The sequence below is a fragment of the Aricia agestis genome, chromosome 1 (genome assembly GCF_905147365.1).
Source record: "Aricia agestis chromosome 1, ilAriAges1.1, whole genome shotgun sequence".
NCBI classification, from domain to species: Eukaryota; Metazoa; Arthropoda; class Insecta; order Lepidoptera; family Lycaenidae; genus Aricia; species Aricia agestis.
This window is the reverse complement of record NC_056406.1, coordinates 12,333,715-12,353,833: the sequence shown is the minus strand read 5'-3', so window position 1 is coordinate 12,353,833 and position 20,119 is coordinate 12,333,715. Positions and strand designations below refer to the sequence as shown.

General features: G+C 35.6%; 1 protein-coding gene across 2 annotated transcripts in view; it reads right to left on the bottom strand.

Moving 5' to 3' along the window:
* The window catches only part of LOC121726471 (leucine-rich repeat neuronal protein 1-like), a 198,682-nt gene that overhangs the window by 64,906 nt on the left and 113,657 nt on the right, over positions 1 to 20,119 (bottom strand). For both annotated transcript variants that reach the window (XM_042113968.1, XM_042113891.1), the window contains one exon: positions 15,987 to 16,031. In XM_042113968.1, coding sequence (XP_041969902.1) covers positions 15,987 to 16,031 — 45 coding nt within the window. The remainder of the gene's footprint in view (positions 1 to 15,986; positions 16,032 to 20,119) is intronic.

Below are 20,119 nucleotides of genomic sequence, written 5' to 3'. Positions count from 1 at the left end.
ATTCTAACTATTAAGTTATAACCTCAATATATTATACAATTTGCATGATAATAAAAGCTTGTCGCGTGGTTTGTTAATAATAAACTAGTAAGTGCCAATTTAACTGAGTAAACTGATATTATATTTTTTATTTTATTAAAGTAATTAAATATTGACAGATTGTTAAGTCTCGCGACAAGCTTTTATAATAATGCAAATTCTATAATATATTGAGGTTATAACTTAATAGTTAGAATTTTTAAGGGGAAATTTATTTTCTTCTTTTTAAAGTATTTAAATAAAAGCTTTTTTCAAAAAGTTTTTTGCTCATAATTTTTTTTTTTTAGTTAAGTAAATCTCTGACTAGATTTCTTAAGTCTGCTTGATTGTAGTTTGTTTTGTTTCAAGAATTTATTAAAATCTGATTAACTTAATTTAAGTCTTGAAATCGTACTTAATTTTACGACTAAAAAATTAAATATCACTTAACAAAAATGACCGGATTCAACCAGGCATTTTCTAATGCCCGACTGGTTTTGACTTGACATAACACGACACGACACGGCACGTCACGTCACGTCATGTTACGATGCGACACGATACGACACGACACGGCACGATAGGACACGACATGACTTTTCAATTTACTCTCAATAAGCCTTTTTGTTTGATACCCAGATTGCAGAAGTGCTTTAAAAATAACTATATTCCCCTATCTTAGATGAGACGCCATATTGGATGTAGAATGATATTACATTCGTTTCCAAGTTACTCTCAATGAGCCCTTTCATTTGATACCCATATTGCAGAAGTGCATTAAAAATAACTATACCTCTATCTTGGATGAGCCGCCATATTGGATGTAGTATGACATGACATTCGTTTTCGAGTTACTCTTAAAAAGCCCTTTCAATTAATATCCATATTGTAGAACTGCATAGAAAATAACTATTTCGCCATCTTGGATGGTCGGCCATATTGGATTTAGAGTGATGTCACATACAATATCATGTATTGTCATCCAAACTAAACGTGCCTGCAAAATTTCAGCTCGATCGGTTAAATATATCTACTCCAAAATTGAGTTCCAAGATTTCACCCGAACATACATACTTACATACATACAGAGCAAATTAAATAAAAGCTTTTAAAATAAGTCGGGTTTTCCTTTCTGGCGCTATAACTCCAGAACGCACGAACCGATTTCCATGGTTTTACATGCGTTGGAAAGGTCTCGGGCTCCGTGAGGTTTATTGCAAAAAAATCAGAAAAAACTTCAAGAGAAAAGCAGGAAAACAGGGAAAATCATTTTATGGCCAAATAACGTTTGCCGGGACAGCTAGTAAAATTATATAATTTGTATACTCAACTTTCATCTATCAAAAGTGTGACCGATCTTGATACTCTACGTAGAGCAATATAACTAGGGACGTGTATGGAGGGCATTAAATCATGGAGACCGTAATCCTGATTCACTGCTTAGAATATTCATACGTTATTACAAATAAATAAACTCGTACACGTAGCTCTAAAAGCACAACAAAGATAAGTAAATCTGATGTATGAAATACGAGCTGTGAATTAATACGAGAGGGAGAGCTCTAAGTTTATAATCACACATGTTGGGCCGAGGGCTTTTGTGGTGATAATAGTACAATAAATATTGGCTTTCATCAGACGTTGCCGCTTTGATAAATCAAATTCCAAAAAGCCAGTCTTCACTGTTGTTGTGCGTGGTTATCAAGTAAGAAATAGTTTTGATAGAGCCAAGGTAATAAAATTTGAAATTAAAAAACCATAATGATCGGAGATAAAAAGAAAAATATAAATTGTTGTTTAAAGAGGCTTACACGATATATTTTGTACAGATTTTTTTTATTAACCGTAAGTGTCCTTTTACCACCACAACTTATTATTATAACAAATCCAGCGCATTAATAATTAAAATACGATATTATTTCAAAAATCTCTGAGGTACACCAAATTTTCTCAGTAAATAAAGTACGGTGGCTGCAAAAGGAGCGGGCTGCGGGACGTATTTATACAAGTTTTTGTCGCTAAGTGCTTCGTAAACATGACTTAAATGGAGACCACTTTTGTGTACAAATACATAATATTGAAAACAAACTCCATTAAAGTAGCGACTTCATTCTTAAATTTTTATAAATGAACGGTATTTTTGTACCTCATTTTATTATTTCAGAAGCGGTGCCAAGTTTCATCTTAGTTGAAGGGAAATTGCTATCTAGAATCCGGAAAAACTAGATCGAGACTATAAATAGATCCTGTACTTCTCAAACACATTTTTGCTACAATTTTGACTCCATACTAAAACTACATATTCTTTGTATCGGAAGCTGACTTAAAATGTCTTATCACCGACCTTTAATATTGCCAAACATAATCTCAGTTAAATTACGAGACTTGATAACGTATCTTGAGCTATCGATTTTAAATTCAACCTCGAGATAAGGGGCAAGATACATCCTGCAGCACTCAATAAAGCGCCCTGAGGTACCTGCGCATAACTTGGTGTATTGTAGTGGCATATCTTGATTAGCTCGCTTGTTCAACATTTTCATTAATACAAGGATCTTGGTATTAAAAAAAATCTGTATAAAGGTATACGTATACACATTAAAGTCAAAAACTATTTGTATTTGTCTGATGCATTAATTAAGTCATACTAAGACAAAACCACCATCACCACTATTACAGTACAAATAAATGAATTGAATTGATTTGAAAAACTAAGTAGTTGTTAAAATATAAATTAGTGTAGGTAACTGATATATGGCGTAAAACTATCTGAACACACGATAAAACTTACTAAGATTTTGGAGTAGAAAAACTATTAGCCATTAGTTGTAAAAATTTCGCAATGTATAAATAATATCAAGTGTACTTATAGTGGGGAATTATTATTTTTAATTATTGAATTATGCGAGTATATTTTCGCAACGAGCACCAACAATAGCGGCACGTGGTTTTATGGTTTCATTTGTAAGCGTGGGGTCTGTTGGTCCCACGGGATCGCCGAAACCGATACTATTATTAACAGCGCTTAATATGGACCATTGTTAAAATACAGCGTTTATTTTCCAAAAACTCGGATTTGTATTACGACCGAAACATTTTTTGTACGGAAGAGATGGGTTCCTAATAACGAAAAATAATTTCTGCCTCTCCTTTCTAATGTTAATAAATGAATAAAGTTTAGCGGTCTGATCTTCTAAAACGACGAAATTACACAGAAATTTAATCCGAAGTTTCGGTATCCATTCTTTTCCAGATTACATCTTTAAATAATTGCCAGTGTTGCAAAAATAATGAAAAGCGGGCGGCGCGGCGGCCCGCGCTGGGCGGAGGGCGAAATCCGTTTATTTGAAAACATTTCTTAAAACAAACCGGAGATTGTGTCAGAAGTTGTAATCAGCGTTAAAACCTTGAATACTTTGGCCGACCCGGGAGATGTTTTGAATAGGTATCTGTTTGTGGTATTCCGTCTGGCACATTTATGTATGGGAACTTGTAAATACCAAAAGCGTGTAATTTTACTAAGCACTTGTATTTTCTTTTATGCGTACCGATGCAAAATTAATATATTAAGGAAAAATCCGGTTCTATTGAAAACTAAAAGTCTTTTAATAAACAATCAGGCTAGAAATGAAATAACTTCTTGAGAGCGAGTCCGGGCGGTATTAAGGGCGGCCGGTGAACCCAAGCGGGCTATTGTTTAGTTAGCGGATTACTGCTTCGCTTATCATCGAGCGTTTTTTACTCGTTTAGTTTCAATTAGGAGTCGGTTAATTTCGCCGCTAAGTGGCCGGTTTAACTTGCGATTTAATTTATTCGCCGGCTAAATTTATGCCCGGGATTAATGTAGCGCCGCCTCAGGTCCTCTACTAATTGCCACTTTCAATTGTCTAAACAAAAATAAAGGGACGCCTGTAGGTATTTATCTCGAGGAGGAGGAGGCCATTAAGGGTAAAGACCGCGGCAGAAGCTTACAAGTGAGGCTATTCTTTCGGCGGAAAATGTGATTCGTCTTTGTACTCCCTAACTGGGCCATTAAATACGAGCATGACAGACGATTGATTTTTTTATGTATACTTTACAGGTAATATCGTGTTACACCCCATTGCGTTAAAGCTACTTGAGATAGATCGTCTTGATCAGTCGTGAATTGTTACTGGAACGAGCTGGTGTCTTATGGGGGTTTAATAACATCCAACCTATTAACCGTTTAAACCAGTTTATTTGCGACCAAAAAGATCCATCCTAAATTAAAGAAGAATTTAAAACTATTTGGACGTATGGTGAATGATGACGAAGTAACGAACATAATCAAGTTATTCAACGCAATCGACAAGCGGTAAATACCAATCACATATTTAAGTTGTAAAATGTGACAATAAATAAACATGTTAAAGGAAAAACTTCATTCCGAACATAACTCGAATGTTTACCGGTCGCGGTACTACATCGATATGGGAAAACGAGATTATTACATTTATTTCATTACATTGCTTTAAACATACATTCCGATGTAAACGGCGTGGTTTTACGTACACATCGTTACGTAAATAGCATTTAAGAGTTAAATATTATTCAGAATTCTGATATAAATTCAAATTCTATATTTGGCAATTATTTCTAGTCGAACTGGTGTACAAAATACCTACTTATGTAATGTTATTAGTTTTAAATCGCCTGACTATTTTCTGTAGATAATATCCTAAGGGGGAAAATGTTTCTTACGATAGCAAGAAAAGCCCTCAATTTTTCTCACCCGGATGCTATTTTCTCCAGATGAAATTATTGTACAATATTCTTTATCGGGCGTAACGTCGATAATCGGTTTCTATTATATCTGATTGCACACGCACTGCGCACACACGCACGCACGCAATTCAAATAAAAAAGGGCCAAGTGTTCGATTACGCGTCCGCTCGCAATACAATCAACATTAGACGGCCGGCAGCTGCGGAGCCCTAAATTACGGCGTTAGCGACGGGACTGCTCAGGGCGGGGCCCATCGACAGGACGTGTGAGTAGCCAAATTATGTTCGGTCTTGAACACAATCGATCGATCACGCTTTGGATGCTTTAATTTTGATGACGTAAAAATAGATGCACATTCGCGCTTGCTCGTAGTAGCGGGTTTTGAAGTTACATGTACGAGTCCGATGTATGAGCCTGGAGCTTAAAACTGTGATTACGCTGTCAGTATTTGAAACGAGACACCGCTACTAAAATAAACTTCATATGCCAGCCGGAGGGATATTAAAACTTTAATATTACTTGTCGTGTCGTTGGCCGCAGACACATGCTGTCGTTAACGCTTCATTATCCTAATAAATGTAGACGGACCACCTTCACTGCAGGAACGATCCTGCCGAGTTTATAAATGAAATTACTTACACAAGAATAAAAAAGGCGATGGAACCGTGCACGTCAGATATGCTCAAAACGATAAAAAAGTATCGAGGAAAAATTTGAAGCTACAGAAAAATAAGAAAACAATACGCAATTAAAAGTGCAGCATTGGCAACTATCGCCGGGTAATGTAGACGCAGCTTAATATAGATAAGAAAAAAAAAAAGAAAACGCCAGCCGAATTGACAGTTTAATCTGGAGAATTGGGAGTGCGGCTGAGTGGGGTGGCTAGTGCAGCGTGCACCGAGCGAAACAAAGAAAAAAAGAAATCTTTCTCAGTTCATTGGAACAGAAACTTGTCTGGCCCGTGATGAATGGGGTTGTGGCCGGTGCTTTCCATAGTAATTGGATTTTAGCCAGAAACATGGCTGAATGTATTCCGTTATCTAAAGTAATAAATACGATTCGGATTAAGCTATTAAAATAAAGTCGGCGCTGCGCCGAACTTTCCGTTTAAATTATTTTAAAGGGAAAAATGTGGTAGGAGGTTAATAGGTTCCGCATATAACCTCCTTTTGTGTGGCTTAAATGTTTATTGTTCTGTGCGCTTGCTTAAAAGAGGAAAATTAATTGCTACTGCCTATAATCCCAACTAGTTATTTTACTAATGATGCGTTGTCAACAAAGAGGCTAGATGAATATAAACAAGATAAGGTATTTTAAATAAATATTAATGTAATAAATCCAATTATTACTGACAAAAGTGAGTAACTACGTCTTAACTATTGATTTTGTGTTACTCTTTAATATCGGCGAAATATCTAAAGGCGAAAAGAAAAACATAACTACCATAATTAAATCAAATGTGAACTACATTTTAAATGTAACTAAGTTTGTAGTTTATTGACAAGCTGTAATTGATCGACACCCAATGGGAATAATTAATAATCGAAGTTGGAACATGTTCCGCAGTCGGCCAGCTTATAATTACGGTCCAATGCCCCACTGACTACTACCACAAAGCGGACTGTTTGAAAGTCTATTTTTAAAGTCTACTGTTAGACTTGTACTGAATTATATTGATCCTGTATTACTATTACCAGTTACTATTGCCCGATTTAAATGCTGTTAGGCTCAACTCACATTGGGAGTTGGGACAGAGTCTCTCTATTATTTAGGTACCTGCTATCAAAATGTGGAAGCGCGCGTTCGCTTTTCCATGCTTTCATATTTTCATACCAGTAGTTTTTATTTTCATTATAAAACAATAGAGATGAATATGCTTTGGCGAAAAACATGACGCGTTGCTTCGACTCTACAGTATTAGTTGTGCCTTAGGGTAGCACTTTTAGAATGGAGTTGCATGTTATGAGGCCTCCATAAGGGGAAGGCAGTACGAAGCCGATTTGACTAACGTGGGCCGTCGAAAAAAAAGTCGGATCCTAAGATACCGCCAGCACAAGCTACTAAGCTGCATGACAAGCTATGTATGAATGAAATTTTGCACCCACGGTGAATAGTAGTATACATAGGGACTTGAAACAGTCTATAAAATAATGGATTGCCGTATTATCGTACATCCATTCTATATTATAAATGCGAATGTGTGTCTGTCTGTCTGTCCGTTTGTCTGTCTGTCTGTCTGTTGCCTCTTCACGCCCAAGCCGCGAAAGCGATTTTGCAGAAATTTAGTACAGATATACTTTGAGTCCCGGGAAAGTACATAGGATACTTTAAATCCACGAAAAATGTACGGTTCCCGCGCGATAAACGAATTTCGGCGCAACGGAGTTGCGGGCGTCATCTAGTCAAACTATAACTTATCATAGCTCTGAAGTAAAAAAAAAATCAATAGATTATTTTCGTTGAATTTTAGCGATATGTATTATATATCCTGCATAGATTTTTATTGCATGAATACAATTATTATCTGTATTAGGTACATAACATAAAGTGTAAACGACACTTTAAATCAAGAACTATAAGAATAATAAGTTCTTATAAAAATGTTATTGTTCAGTACTACGTCGGATAAAAGGAAAAAACTTTGTTCTTGTTAGAGGAAAAGTTTATTTTCTTTAATTATTTTTAAAGCGGCTGCATAAAACTAGGAAGTACACAAAGACGTTTAATATATTCTTATAATAAAAGTATTAACAATTTTTTATTTAGGTACTTAATCAAAAATTTTATTGTTATAGTCTATAGACTTTTAATATTATTGTATTTTAACACAACCAAGACAAGCAGATAAGCACACAGTATAAGTAAAATGTTATTTTAATTTCTATAAAGCATTAAAATTCGGTATTTGCAATTTTCAAAAGCATTGAATAACTGCAATTATATTTTTTGTTTTATTTGAACCGCAAATGATCGCTTAATTAGGTCTTCAGTAAGTTTTAGTTCGTTACATACAAGTCTGTCTGAGCCCTTTCATCAAGCTGATTTGTCTTGTACAGTGTTTCAATATTCTGTGTTATACACCTAGGAGCAGCAGCCGGTACTGGCACTATAAACAAGATCGATCAATCTATTCCTTTCCGAGAAATCCAATCTTCCTTAAAATTTAATTTAAACGCCCTTTGTTCGTTTAAAATCTTAAGCACCGCAATTTTTGCGGAATCGATTGCTAAGTAAACTCAGGTAAGTTAGGTAAATCTATATAATTTATTTAATACCTTCTTATAAATAGGAGTCATTAGAGTTTATAAAAGTTATGAATTTAGAAGTTAATAAAAAAATATAGAATACGTTTACGTTACATGCATAGAACCATAAGTTTCACTTTCTAGTAACTAATAAACAATAAAATTGACTTAAATGAACAATTAAGCAGTGAGAAATAAATGGTGTTGGACATTATCGCCATCTATTATAGAGAGAAGAGAGCTCGTGATGATGATGATTACAAAATCAGCGCCATCAATGGGGCGTTATGAGGACGCATGAATCAATCGATAGTCTCCTGGTCTATAAATAATGTTACATCTGGCCATCACGCGCCAGTACATGTTGTTAAATGACCTACTTTATAATATTTATAATAAATATACCTACTTTACACGATAGAAAAATATTATAAGCTTGTTTTTTCTCTTCAATATTTTACAAAGCTTAATAAGGTTAGAATTTAGATATATTAAATTCTCACTTTTTGTTTTTGGTAGCTTTGTATTTGCAGAAAATAAATATTAAAATCACCCTCATAAAATATTAGCCATTTAAAGTTTGAATTGCTCGAATTTTGTGCGAATCGCGCAAATGCGATAATATCTCACAATAAGTAGATTAAAAAACTGCCGTACCGCCCAAACAGCATATCTGGTCATGACACGAATAACAAAGTTTACGCCAATAAAACATTCAAAAGGATTCACCGATGCGTTTCACAAAAAAAGGTTCACATAAAAACGACCCGTTACCCCGGGGTAAATATTTTCCTCCATTTTGAAACGCATCTGCTTTTTGCGTTCGGATGGGTTCGCTACTTTTAGTTTTTATTGAATTATGATTCGAGTAATGCGGGTTTTTTTTCGTAGAATTCTTTAACCGTTCACGTGCAAAACAAAGTTTATATTTAACACAAATATTATGTTTAAAATAAATAAATAAACTCTTTATTTGCAATTAAATAAAAATATTAAGTAAAAGTACGCGTTGTGAAATAAAATTATTTTAAAGTTTTTCCAGACTGCTGCAATATTATAATATTATATTAGTGCGTGCATGCACAACTCAATTTTAGGCTTTTGCTGACCGTCTTAGAACATCTATTTAACGCAGCTTTATAATAACACTCGATGACGTTAAAACAACAAATGAATTAACTCACTTTCAACAGGAAGAAACTTATAAGAATAAACAAACGGAGTATTGAACTCGTACAGTAGATATTAGGGGTGTATCACACGGTTACCGCAGCCCTATGTTTTGTTTACGGAATCGCGTGGCTCGCACGTGTCGACATTATAATAACAAAGCGATCAAAGACCTTGTCTATGCTCTAAACTCGTGATTAAATTACTATCGGCTGGTTCGCGCTAACCGAAGTCTGTATTTCATTAAACGACGGATATGCTGTGGAAAGTTTGAGCGTTTTGAGTACACTTAATAATGATGGTATTACTTATTATATGCATAGGGTCCAGAGCCTGTACACAAGTGGCAAAGCGCTAACGCTAACGCTAGCGCTACAAAATATGTATGCGATTTGACATAAGTCATCGCTTCGCTAGCGAATACTAATGTCAAATCCATACATTTTGTAGCGCTAGCGTTAGCGTTAGCGTTTTGCCACTTGTCTACGGGGGCTGAGTTGATGTTGGCGGCTTGAAAATTAATTTCATATCGGAAGGTTTAGTCATTTTTAGCTGCCAGTATTTTATTCTTGGGGGGTGTTGGTTTAGTCATTTATCTTGCACCAGTCCTTACTAATATTGTAATTAATGCGAAAAGTGTTACTGAGCGATTTAGATAAAATCTGGTGGAGATATATTTGAGTCCTGACTCCTGGTAAAACACATGGAATATTTTTATCGCGGAAAAATTACGATTTCCATGCGTTAAACTCGTGCGTGAATGAAGTTGCAGATTTTCTTTTATAGGTATTATACTAGAAGTTTACTAAGAATTAAAATAATTATTATTTGACAAATAATCGCATTTCGACGATGACGATACGTAAGTACTGTTTGTTATTTGGCGCGCACTGAAAATAATACCGATGTATATTTAGGTAATAAAATGTGTGCCCTGGGAGCAACAATAAAGGGGCTGCAGCCTACCCGCTCCCTCGGGAACGGCGCAGTTTGCACAAAATATACAAGTTTACAATTTATATTATGTTTACACACCGGGAGCTGCACGTGGAATTTTTAAAGGAAAATATTCTTAGGAAACTGTTAGCGAGATTTATGTACTACACGCTTATAAAAGAGAGATTAAATTTTTAACATGGCCGACTTACGACATTGTATTTTGTGACAAGCTTTAAAACATTAAAGCTTTAAAAGCTTTAAAAGAGGACATTATTTAAGCCACCGGGGTGAAGATTTAACAACTTTGCAAAAAATAAGACACGGAGAATCAAAGACACGTGAAGACGTCTACCACGGTCTACAATGCAATTTCGTTGGATCGTTTCAATCCGGCGTCGCAAATGAAGGAAGTGTTTCATAAGGAGCTTGCTTTTATTTGACGTCTAAGAAATCAGTCCATACCAGTCCTTAGGGTCTATACAGACGGACCGCATATCAACTGCAATCCAACCACAAATTGCAGTTCAAGTGCAGTTTGAATCAGTACAAACAACGCGTGCGCTCACTCTAACCTTGTTTTTGCTACTGATTACATGCGCGGGAGAGCGGAGCATGCGGGCGGGTGGGATGGTGCAGTTTGGATGCAGTCGGTATGCAGTTCATACGACTGCACGCTAACTGTAACTGAACTGCAATTCGACTGCGCGTTTGGTTTGCAGTTCTATTGCAGTCGTGTCAGCTGCATTAAAACTGCACTTGAACTGCAATTTGCGGTTGGATTGCAGTTGAAATGCGGTCCGTTTGTATAGACCCTTAATACGTCAAAGACTATCGAATGACAAAATTAATTATCCATTATAAAATGAGTTTCCGCTAGATCGGATACGACCTACGAGAGGAATCCTGGAGCACCATCGAGCGGGCGTTCGCCTCAGCTCTCACGACTGATGAAAAGCGAATCGATAAGACTGTATGTGGATCCGTCTCACACGAGTTCCATTTGAATACCGGATAAGAGGTTTACTGTCTTAAGTGATTGGAAAACGTAAACACTAAATAATTTAGTTAAAACGTTGTCAGGTCTTGCGGTGTGTATCGGTACATTGTTGATTGACTTGTGGTAGAGTTAGATACCCGTCTTATGATATACTCTATATTAAGGGGGCGACTAACCCTAAAGTGTCAATTTTATAATTCATTTTTATACTTGAAAATAAGCTCAGTATTGTTTCATTTTCTAAAATTAGATACTACATTATATTTCCGAGAATTCGATCTGAGCAAAAACACGATATCTTAAAATTTTCTCGATTGAAAAAAATCACAAAGATGCATCTAATTTTCACGAATTTTTCATTTATTGCCATAACCGTGCATTGAACTAAGTTAATATTTTAACACATTGTATAAAATTCATCATTGAGAGATCGACGTAGCGGATTTTTAAAATGTTGTATATTTATCGAGTTATTGAGAAAAAACTAATTTGTAGATGAATCCGCGTCGTCCTTTTTCACCTGGCATATGAAAGACGGCCGTGAGTGTGAAGAGAGAAGGACGATGTTTGATTTTTTGGGTTAGTCGCCCTCTTAAGTGATTCCGACAATTTCTAGCGGTAAAGTTTGATATGAGTAATGGTAGAGTACTTACTTTTGTATTTGTCTGATTAGTTTTTTTTGTTTCTGAGCATTTCCATCTTTTAGTGCATCAAATATACCAAAATAATGTGACAGAACTTACAACAACTATAAAACCAGACTTTACATCAAGCTTGTATGGCACCAAATATTTTCTACAATAACGGTATGAAGGACCAAATATTTGCACCATACCGAGTTCCGTCAGAAGGCGGAGGTTAGCTACTTGTAAGGGCGCGGGTTCAAAGGGTCGCGGGCGTAGGGAGTGCCCTCTGCTACACTGACAGATGTGCACTCCCTTGAACCGCCACAGAGTAATTACTGTCTTTAAAATTAATGTCGATTCAACTGTAAATTTTAATTTAATGGGATATAGATTATCTCGTAAGTAGCTTAGTGTGATACCATAATGGATTTTTTGGTAATGGCGAATACATTATAGTGAAATGTCCTCTAAAATTCTAAAATAAAAATTTGTAAATACTTATATATAACTTTTCAAATAGCAGTTACCAATAGAATTTTAGAGGGAATAGAAAGCTAAGCATGCCAAGTATGTTGATGATCTGTTAAGAAGTTGAAGTCAATAATATGTTTCTCAAATAACCGTTAAACTATACAATAAAAGTAATACCGCATTAAATAATAATAAAGAGACGTCATGTTGATATCGTATAGTATTCAAATAATGGAACTTTATGTTATTGTGATTGGGTTATTAGCTTTATCGTGTATCGTATATTTACGATCATCTACGGAATATGGAAATTGATCGACGTCTAACACTGATATTTACATAGCTTCTTGCCATCACTTAAATGGCATTATTTTACTTATCTTACACCGTTCTCATTAAATCTTTACAAATGTAGAGTTTGTTCTGATATAATATCTTGTTTTGTTCTAAAAATTTGCAAATATTTACTACAATATAAATAACGTAAAAAGAAAAAAAAACTCTGCACTCAGAGACATTAAACGATTATTTATATCGACCTTTATTTTAGCTAAGAGAATGGCAGAAAATCTATAGATGTATATTAAAGTCAAGTAATTACTAAATCTGAGCACCACGCCGCCTTAAATTTTATCTAGCCTCTACAGTTGAAGTACTCTATGCAAGCGTTTGAATCCTAAGCTGTATTTGAGCGGCGATCGGCGTACCGTTAGTTACGACTATTGTGGCTGGGAGGGCGCAATTTAAACGAAAGTGCGAGGATACTTAATGCAGGGACGAGACCTTTTTATGGACCGTTGGATGTAATCGATAATTTAGAACCGAGCATATTATTTAAAGCACGAATACTCTTTATTTTATCGTACATGTTTATAATTAAAATTCTATATTTAGAATGTTTCAGGAAAAACTTCGGCTCATAAAATTGTACGGCAAACAATTGTTTGCAGAGCGCTGAAACTCGCATATACAGGGTGTAACAAAAACAAGTGATAATAATTTAGGGTGTGTACGTGTTCCCTGTAGAGATTTCACTGTGAAAGTAGCAGCGCTGAAAGACCAAAATTTTTTTTCACTTTTGTATGGGCAAGGGCCCGAGCGTCACGAGTTTCCCCATACAAAAGTGAAAAAAATTTTTGGTCTTTCAGCGCTGCTACTTTCACAGTGAACTCTCTACAGGGAACACGTACACACCCTAAATTATTATCACTTGTTTTTGTTACACCCTGTATATATTATTACGTACTGTTAGCAACATCAGTTCCATGTCTTACTGTTCTCGTGTGCCTGCATCCAAGTAATATTGTCTTGCAAAGAACACACTTAAATTCACAAACAGCTTTTAGATCCCCCCTGCACTATAACCCCTCCCGTCCCCCTTTGCACTGTTCCCCCTCCCCCCGTGTTTACCGCTCTCGGATTACTCTCGGCACTGTATTGTTAACTTTCCGAGGACAATTGCGACTGCTCTTCCGACAATGATGTAATTGTTCCGCACTCAATTTTATAGCTGATAATTTGTTACCAGTTACCACAACCAATACGTACCAAACTAGATCGAATCGATATATCAATTTCCATATTATGTTTTTATCTGAAAGAGTAGGGCCGCTAAATATAAATTCGGGATAAAAGACTTAAACTTTACCTACTTCCTTTAAAATTTATGTAAATAACCATTATTTTTGATACCATGACTCAATGGTAAAAAACTAATATCTTTGGGACATGTTATTTAAACCTGAAAAAATATTCTAAAAATACATAAAAATTTTCCACGTTACATACTTCGTTCCAATTTCGAAATTCAGGAAATTGCGAAGCAAAACATATTTGTAGAACTAAACAAACACGTGAAACTCGTGCAAACCAAACTATTTGTATGGTCTATCTATGCCATAGACTCTATGGTATAGACTATACATGATTCTATACATGTACAGATTAACAAATAAAAGAACCGGCAGTCGATAAGTTTAATTACGGGGCATATAAATTACAGAGACAAACGACCGCGGCGATAATATCTAGATACGATTTTTGTTAACCCCCGAGCCGCGCTCGATAAAATGAGTTGAGGACTTTTGTATTAAATTGCCTTAAATGACCGGCAAGCTGGCGACGATAGGGTTTCAAAGGATTCCCATTTTTAAGCCCTTATTCAAATTAATTGTTGAATGGTGCTCTATAATAATAAGAGTAGATGCATATAACTTATGAAATATGTAGTACTAAACCTAACCGGGTAAGGATTGTTAACGATGAACAAAATTTGAATACAAAAATCTCTCGAAAATGTATGTCAAAAAATAAGTTATGTCTGGAACCCTGGACCCTTTAATGCACTAAAATTAAATAGTAAAGCAGTAAAAATACGATCAAAGCTCTCGCTCCGGCATCACAGTGTACCGAATTAAGAATTCCCTTTGTAATTGTTTGAAACGTATCTTTTCTTTAGCGAGAGACTCGTCCATACGACCCAGTAATTAGAGTTTAAATGGAGGAACCATTAGCGTCGTAAGTCTCACCTTCTTAGATACCACCTCGTGCAAAATGTGGATATTTTAAAGTAGGCAGGGGGAGGGGCTTTGAGAGCGCTGAAACAAACATGGGACTCGGGAGCCAAGAATGCTCCGGAGTTGTTTGTAGCGTCCATTGTTGCCGGCTAATTCCGAAACTTCTCGTTTTAATATCGCACACCTCCCTCCGAGAATATGCGTTTGTAGCGCTCAAACTGAATTTCTTATGCCTGGCTACTAGGAAAATGTTAGTTTCGAAATTATAAAAGGAATTTAAGTTGCATATTTGAAATAAAATTTCTGGGTCTTATATTATGTAAACGTCGTGTTTTATTCATAGCACAATTTTGAACACAGTAAATCATTTTAATTACAACTTTCTTTTTCAACGTGGAATCGGACGCCATGATCTCGATGGTGCGGCACCGCAGAGATTGATAAAGAAAATTCGGGCCCCAATTCGGAGAAACTTCGGCGATTATACTAAATAAGGTTGCACAAAGTTCGATAGAACAAAAGGTTTTTTAATTTACGTACATTACTTTGTAGGCGAAAAATGTAAAAGTCGTTTTGGAAAAATTGGAACGAGATACAAAAAGTTTTTCGCTTCCGAGAGGAGCGTTATCGCATCAAACAATTAGCCGGAGTTCGGCCCGGGAAAAGACGTCCGGGGACCGAGAAGAAGGAATTTTATTCGTCGGAATGGTATGCTACCCTTTATGAAAACTGTCCCCCGAGCTGGCCCGCGTGACGCGCGAGAGAGTCGGTAATTCGACCTTTGAGTGATTTCCTCGGATGGCCGGCCGGCAGTCGGGCGGGGGGATATAGCAATTTGTTTTACGAGGTCACCTTAGCGTTCCTATTGCAAATGTAAGAAACTTATTGAATTTTTTATCTCGCTTCGGAATATTACTCGCTTTCATATCAAAACTCGAAATGTTGACCTCTCGAGTAACGCTCGGCTCATGGTAATCGCACGGGACTTTAGAATCTGAATGGGATGAAGTAATATTAAGAAATAAAGTAAGAAATAAAACCCAAACATTTAAACTTCATTAAATATACGAATACATCGCTGCCAATTCCTGTTGTGTTTTAGGTGGAAAAGCAATAATATTTCAGCATTTAAGGCTATCGACGTGAGTCGACGTAACATTTGGCGCAGTGTGGATTTGACTGAATAATAAAAGACGGGAGGATCCCGGCTGATATTTTATTAAACGGCGACAGTTCCCCGGGAAATATTAACTCTTACCATTGACATGTGTCGGCCGCCGTTGTTCACGATGCCTGCCGGCTCCTGCAACAATATAGTAGAATATTTATAACACAATATCGAGCTGTTTGGTGGAGACTAGATTAAACTGTGCCACGTTTTCTTAGCAGTGACGAGTGCTCTATTTATGTTACTCAAAGAACATTTAAACATTTTCGTTATTTATTTTTATTAAGAAAAATTACTAATGAAAACATTAATGCAATACTGTAATAATATAATCACTAGCTATTTGACCGAGCTTTGCTCGGTATTCGATAAAACACGAATAAAATGATCCCTAGCTAGATCGATTTATCGCCCCCGAAACCCCCTGTATACTAAATTTCATGAAAATCGTTGGAGCCGATTCCGAGATTCCAATTATATATTTATATATATACAAGAATTGCTCGTTTAAAGATATAAGATTATGAAATACATAATTCGAAATTTTCTTACATTGTAAAAAGAACGTTTCTCATACTTAGTACATAGATACCACAGGTTTTATTTTCATGTTATTGTGTGAAAGTCAACAATTAATTGGCTGGCTCCAATTTGTAGCCTTTACTCTTCACCGTTTTATGAAATTCGTTTCGGGCACAATTTTTTAATCCCATAAAAGCATAAGCTTCCGACAATCCTATGTCGGGCAAAATTAATTTAATTCGACAAAGCGGGAAAAACAAAAAATGAGCGTAATCACAGTTTGTTAGAGAAATATCTTGGTGTAAAACACCTGGCGTTTTTACCGTACGTTACATAATATGAGCAGCCGCACAGTAACTCAGAGAGAACAAAATGAACAATGTATTAAAAATCACTGTTTTCATTGTTAACAGTACGTTTATAAAAACATATTACATGCCCATTATTTAAAACATTATGCAGAATATTCTAGTAAAAAAGGATCGAGAGGAGCACTATAAAACAATAGCTACGTCCTGCGTATATGCATACTCCTGTGAATATATTTAGAATTTTCTACAAAATTAAACAACGAACAGTATAATTTAGTTGCTTAGCCTTATATCTGGTAACATACTTAGGTTTCAGTACGTTTTATATCAGCGATATCTTATACGATTCATAAACGGTTTTATAAGTTGTAGTTTACTCGGTTACAAGTTTTATTTTTATCCTAATTCAATTGGATGCGGGTTAGAGCCAACAATGGATCCCCCCGGGGTCCGGACTCCGGGTTACGGACTACAATGTTTGGTCGCGAACAGTAATTCTGCTCCCAAACGCCAGAAGAATACGACAAAATAAAAGTTAACCGTATGTTATTGTGGACGGTGTTTATATTGACGAAAACTATTGTGGTACAAATAGCATATAATATGAACCAAAGTTCATACGCAGTCTTGACTTCCATTCCAATATTATATCAGCTTTAAATTATGCTATTGTGGGATATCTTAGGAAGTGTTTCCTTACTGAGTTATGCTGAATAGCTTACCATTCTTCTGTTAACTAGCCCCAAGCGGCAGCCGGCTGCCGCATAACAATTTAAAATCTATTGTCTGCGATACCCACGATGGAGGTGTTAATAGAATTAAAGTCTAGGGTAATTTTTTAATAATTTTCCCTTCCAACCAGAGTCTGAAAACTGTTACAAAACACGAATAAATACATTCCACTAAAATATTCGAGTGTCAATATTAGAGTGACCACAAACATAATCGAGCACTATTCAGAATTCGGCCAATTCGGCCAATTCGGCCACTTTTACCGTTACCGAATGCCGCTTGTGACAGCCGACATTTATTACGTAATAATGCTAACCAGAGTACATAACAAATACAACAATATTTACTATTGGGATAACCATATAACACCGATTTGTTGATTTTAGCACCAAATTGTTGTGCGTAACTGTTGTATAATTTTATTTGAAACGCAGCCATTATCTATTTTTGTTTTTAGACATGTACTATGTTATTTGCTAAGAATAAAATATGAATACTACACCCAATTTTAGTCTGGACTGGTTAGAAGAGTCATTCTTAGAGAGATATTTTTTTTGCGCTTAAAGTCCGTCTCCTTGAAGCCCGACATGGTATAACTATAATTAGCATCCATAAGCAAACAAAATACACAGCCTAAAAATTGTGCAGGAAATGTCACAATATCGGAAAATAAAATTTAAATAATGTTTATAAAACAGTATATCCCACAGATTCTGTACTCTTGCTGCCACAAATTTTTACACATTGACTTTTATTTTGTCTATTTAAATAGGTGAAAAAAAATTCACAATGTTCAAACTTAGAAATATGAATTACAGGCTTTCGGCCACAGGCGCATTTAGTTTATGGTTATTTTACCCGTGAGCTTCAAATAGTGAACCTTATATATTCGGCATAAAGGTCCTATCAGAGGACTCTGGACTGCAGTAAATATTGTAGGGTAGCCAGTTGTTACGGGCACGGGCTCGTAACTCACGGCCGGACGTGTCCACACCTTTTTGCTCCGCGCGTTGCTTGCGGTTTTACTTTCATGCTCAAGCCTCAAGGTGGTTTTTGTACGTAAAAATCGTTAACTTTTTTCGTTAATTTGTTCTGGTTTGCTTATGTATAAAACAATTTTAGCGTTTCATTACTAGCTCTTTGTACTACTAGTAATAATAACAGTAGATCTTTACTAGAAGTAATAAACTTTTACTACTTCTCATAGTATGAAACATAGAATTGTTATTCATCAATTTAACATTTACCAAGGTTTAAATTTCACGCTATGTATAAAATTAGTTCACCATCTAAGGCTTTGCGGGATTTTTCATATTTGCCTTATTGAGTTGACAGCACTTACAGGGTTATAATATTAGCTTAGCACACTTTTGCACCTCACGGGCTTCTTTAGGCACTTCATATAATATTATTATGAACTATAAATTGAATTAAGATACTCATTGTATATAATTTCATGATTAACTTAATATTTTCGCGTGCATTAAGTTTTTAATGGAAGAACAGACAGAAAAATATTAAACAAAGTTATAATCGTATTACTTACTTGACATTTGATTATAATACTTAAGTACCTATTATTTTATTAATCATCCCTTCCTGGAACCTTTCGTTATTCAAATTTATTACTTAGAGTTAGAAACTCTAAATAATAAATTTGAATAACGAAAACATTATTAATTATTTAATATGTGAAAATGAACAGGTGTTGAAATTGAATAAATAAACATTGAAACACATTAAATAGTCATAACATGTATTTAAATATAACTCTTGTTGCCGGATGATCTGTTTGTTGGCTTTCAATGAAGATTCCGAAGAATATTTCTGGCATATACTTTTTTGTAGAGCGCCTATCAGACTCCATGACATACCAATTAATAAGACAGCGAAGGAAGTAGTTTATGGACTTCCCCAAAAGTCCTTACAAATCTTTGTCCACTTGTCCATTCAAATAGCGTGTCGTTAGAAAACGATTACTCATGAAATCACAGAGACAAAAACTGTTACTATAATAGAAGTTTCCTGAGTTCGTACACAGTGGGCAGAGCCTGATTTATATATTTCGAGCCGTCAGCCCAAACAAATACACACCTATTCCTTCCGACGTGAAAGCAGTGAAAAATGATCTTTCCTAACGTACAGAGAAGCCGCGACTCAAACTATACGTACATTATCACACGCTCAGTTCATTTTGATCGTTCCACTGTTATGGAGGTGTAGGCGTATTGTTGAATTGAACGTGTTAGCTTTATCTTAAGTATATATTTTGCTTAATTTATTATCCACTTTACTCTATAGATTCTAGAATCGAACATTTTGTCGAAAAATTAGATGCTTGAGTCGCGTACAGTTACAACAGGAAAAGGTAGAGTTCTAACTACATAACATTTTGAATCTGGGTGCACGGGAGTGCCCCCCGCCAAGATGAGCCAAGTTACTTTTACAAAAACTGTTTTATTTTTAAGGTTTCATACCCAAAGGGTAAAAACGGGACCCTTTTACCAAGACTTCGATGTCTGTCCGTCTGTCTGTCTGTCTGTGTGTCTCCAGGCTGTAACTCAAGAATCGTTATAGCTAGACTTCTGAAATTTTGACAGATTGTGTATATCTGTTGCCACTATAACAACAAATACTAAAAACAAAATAAATTAAATA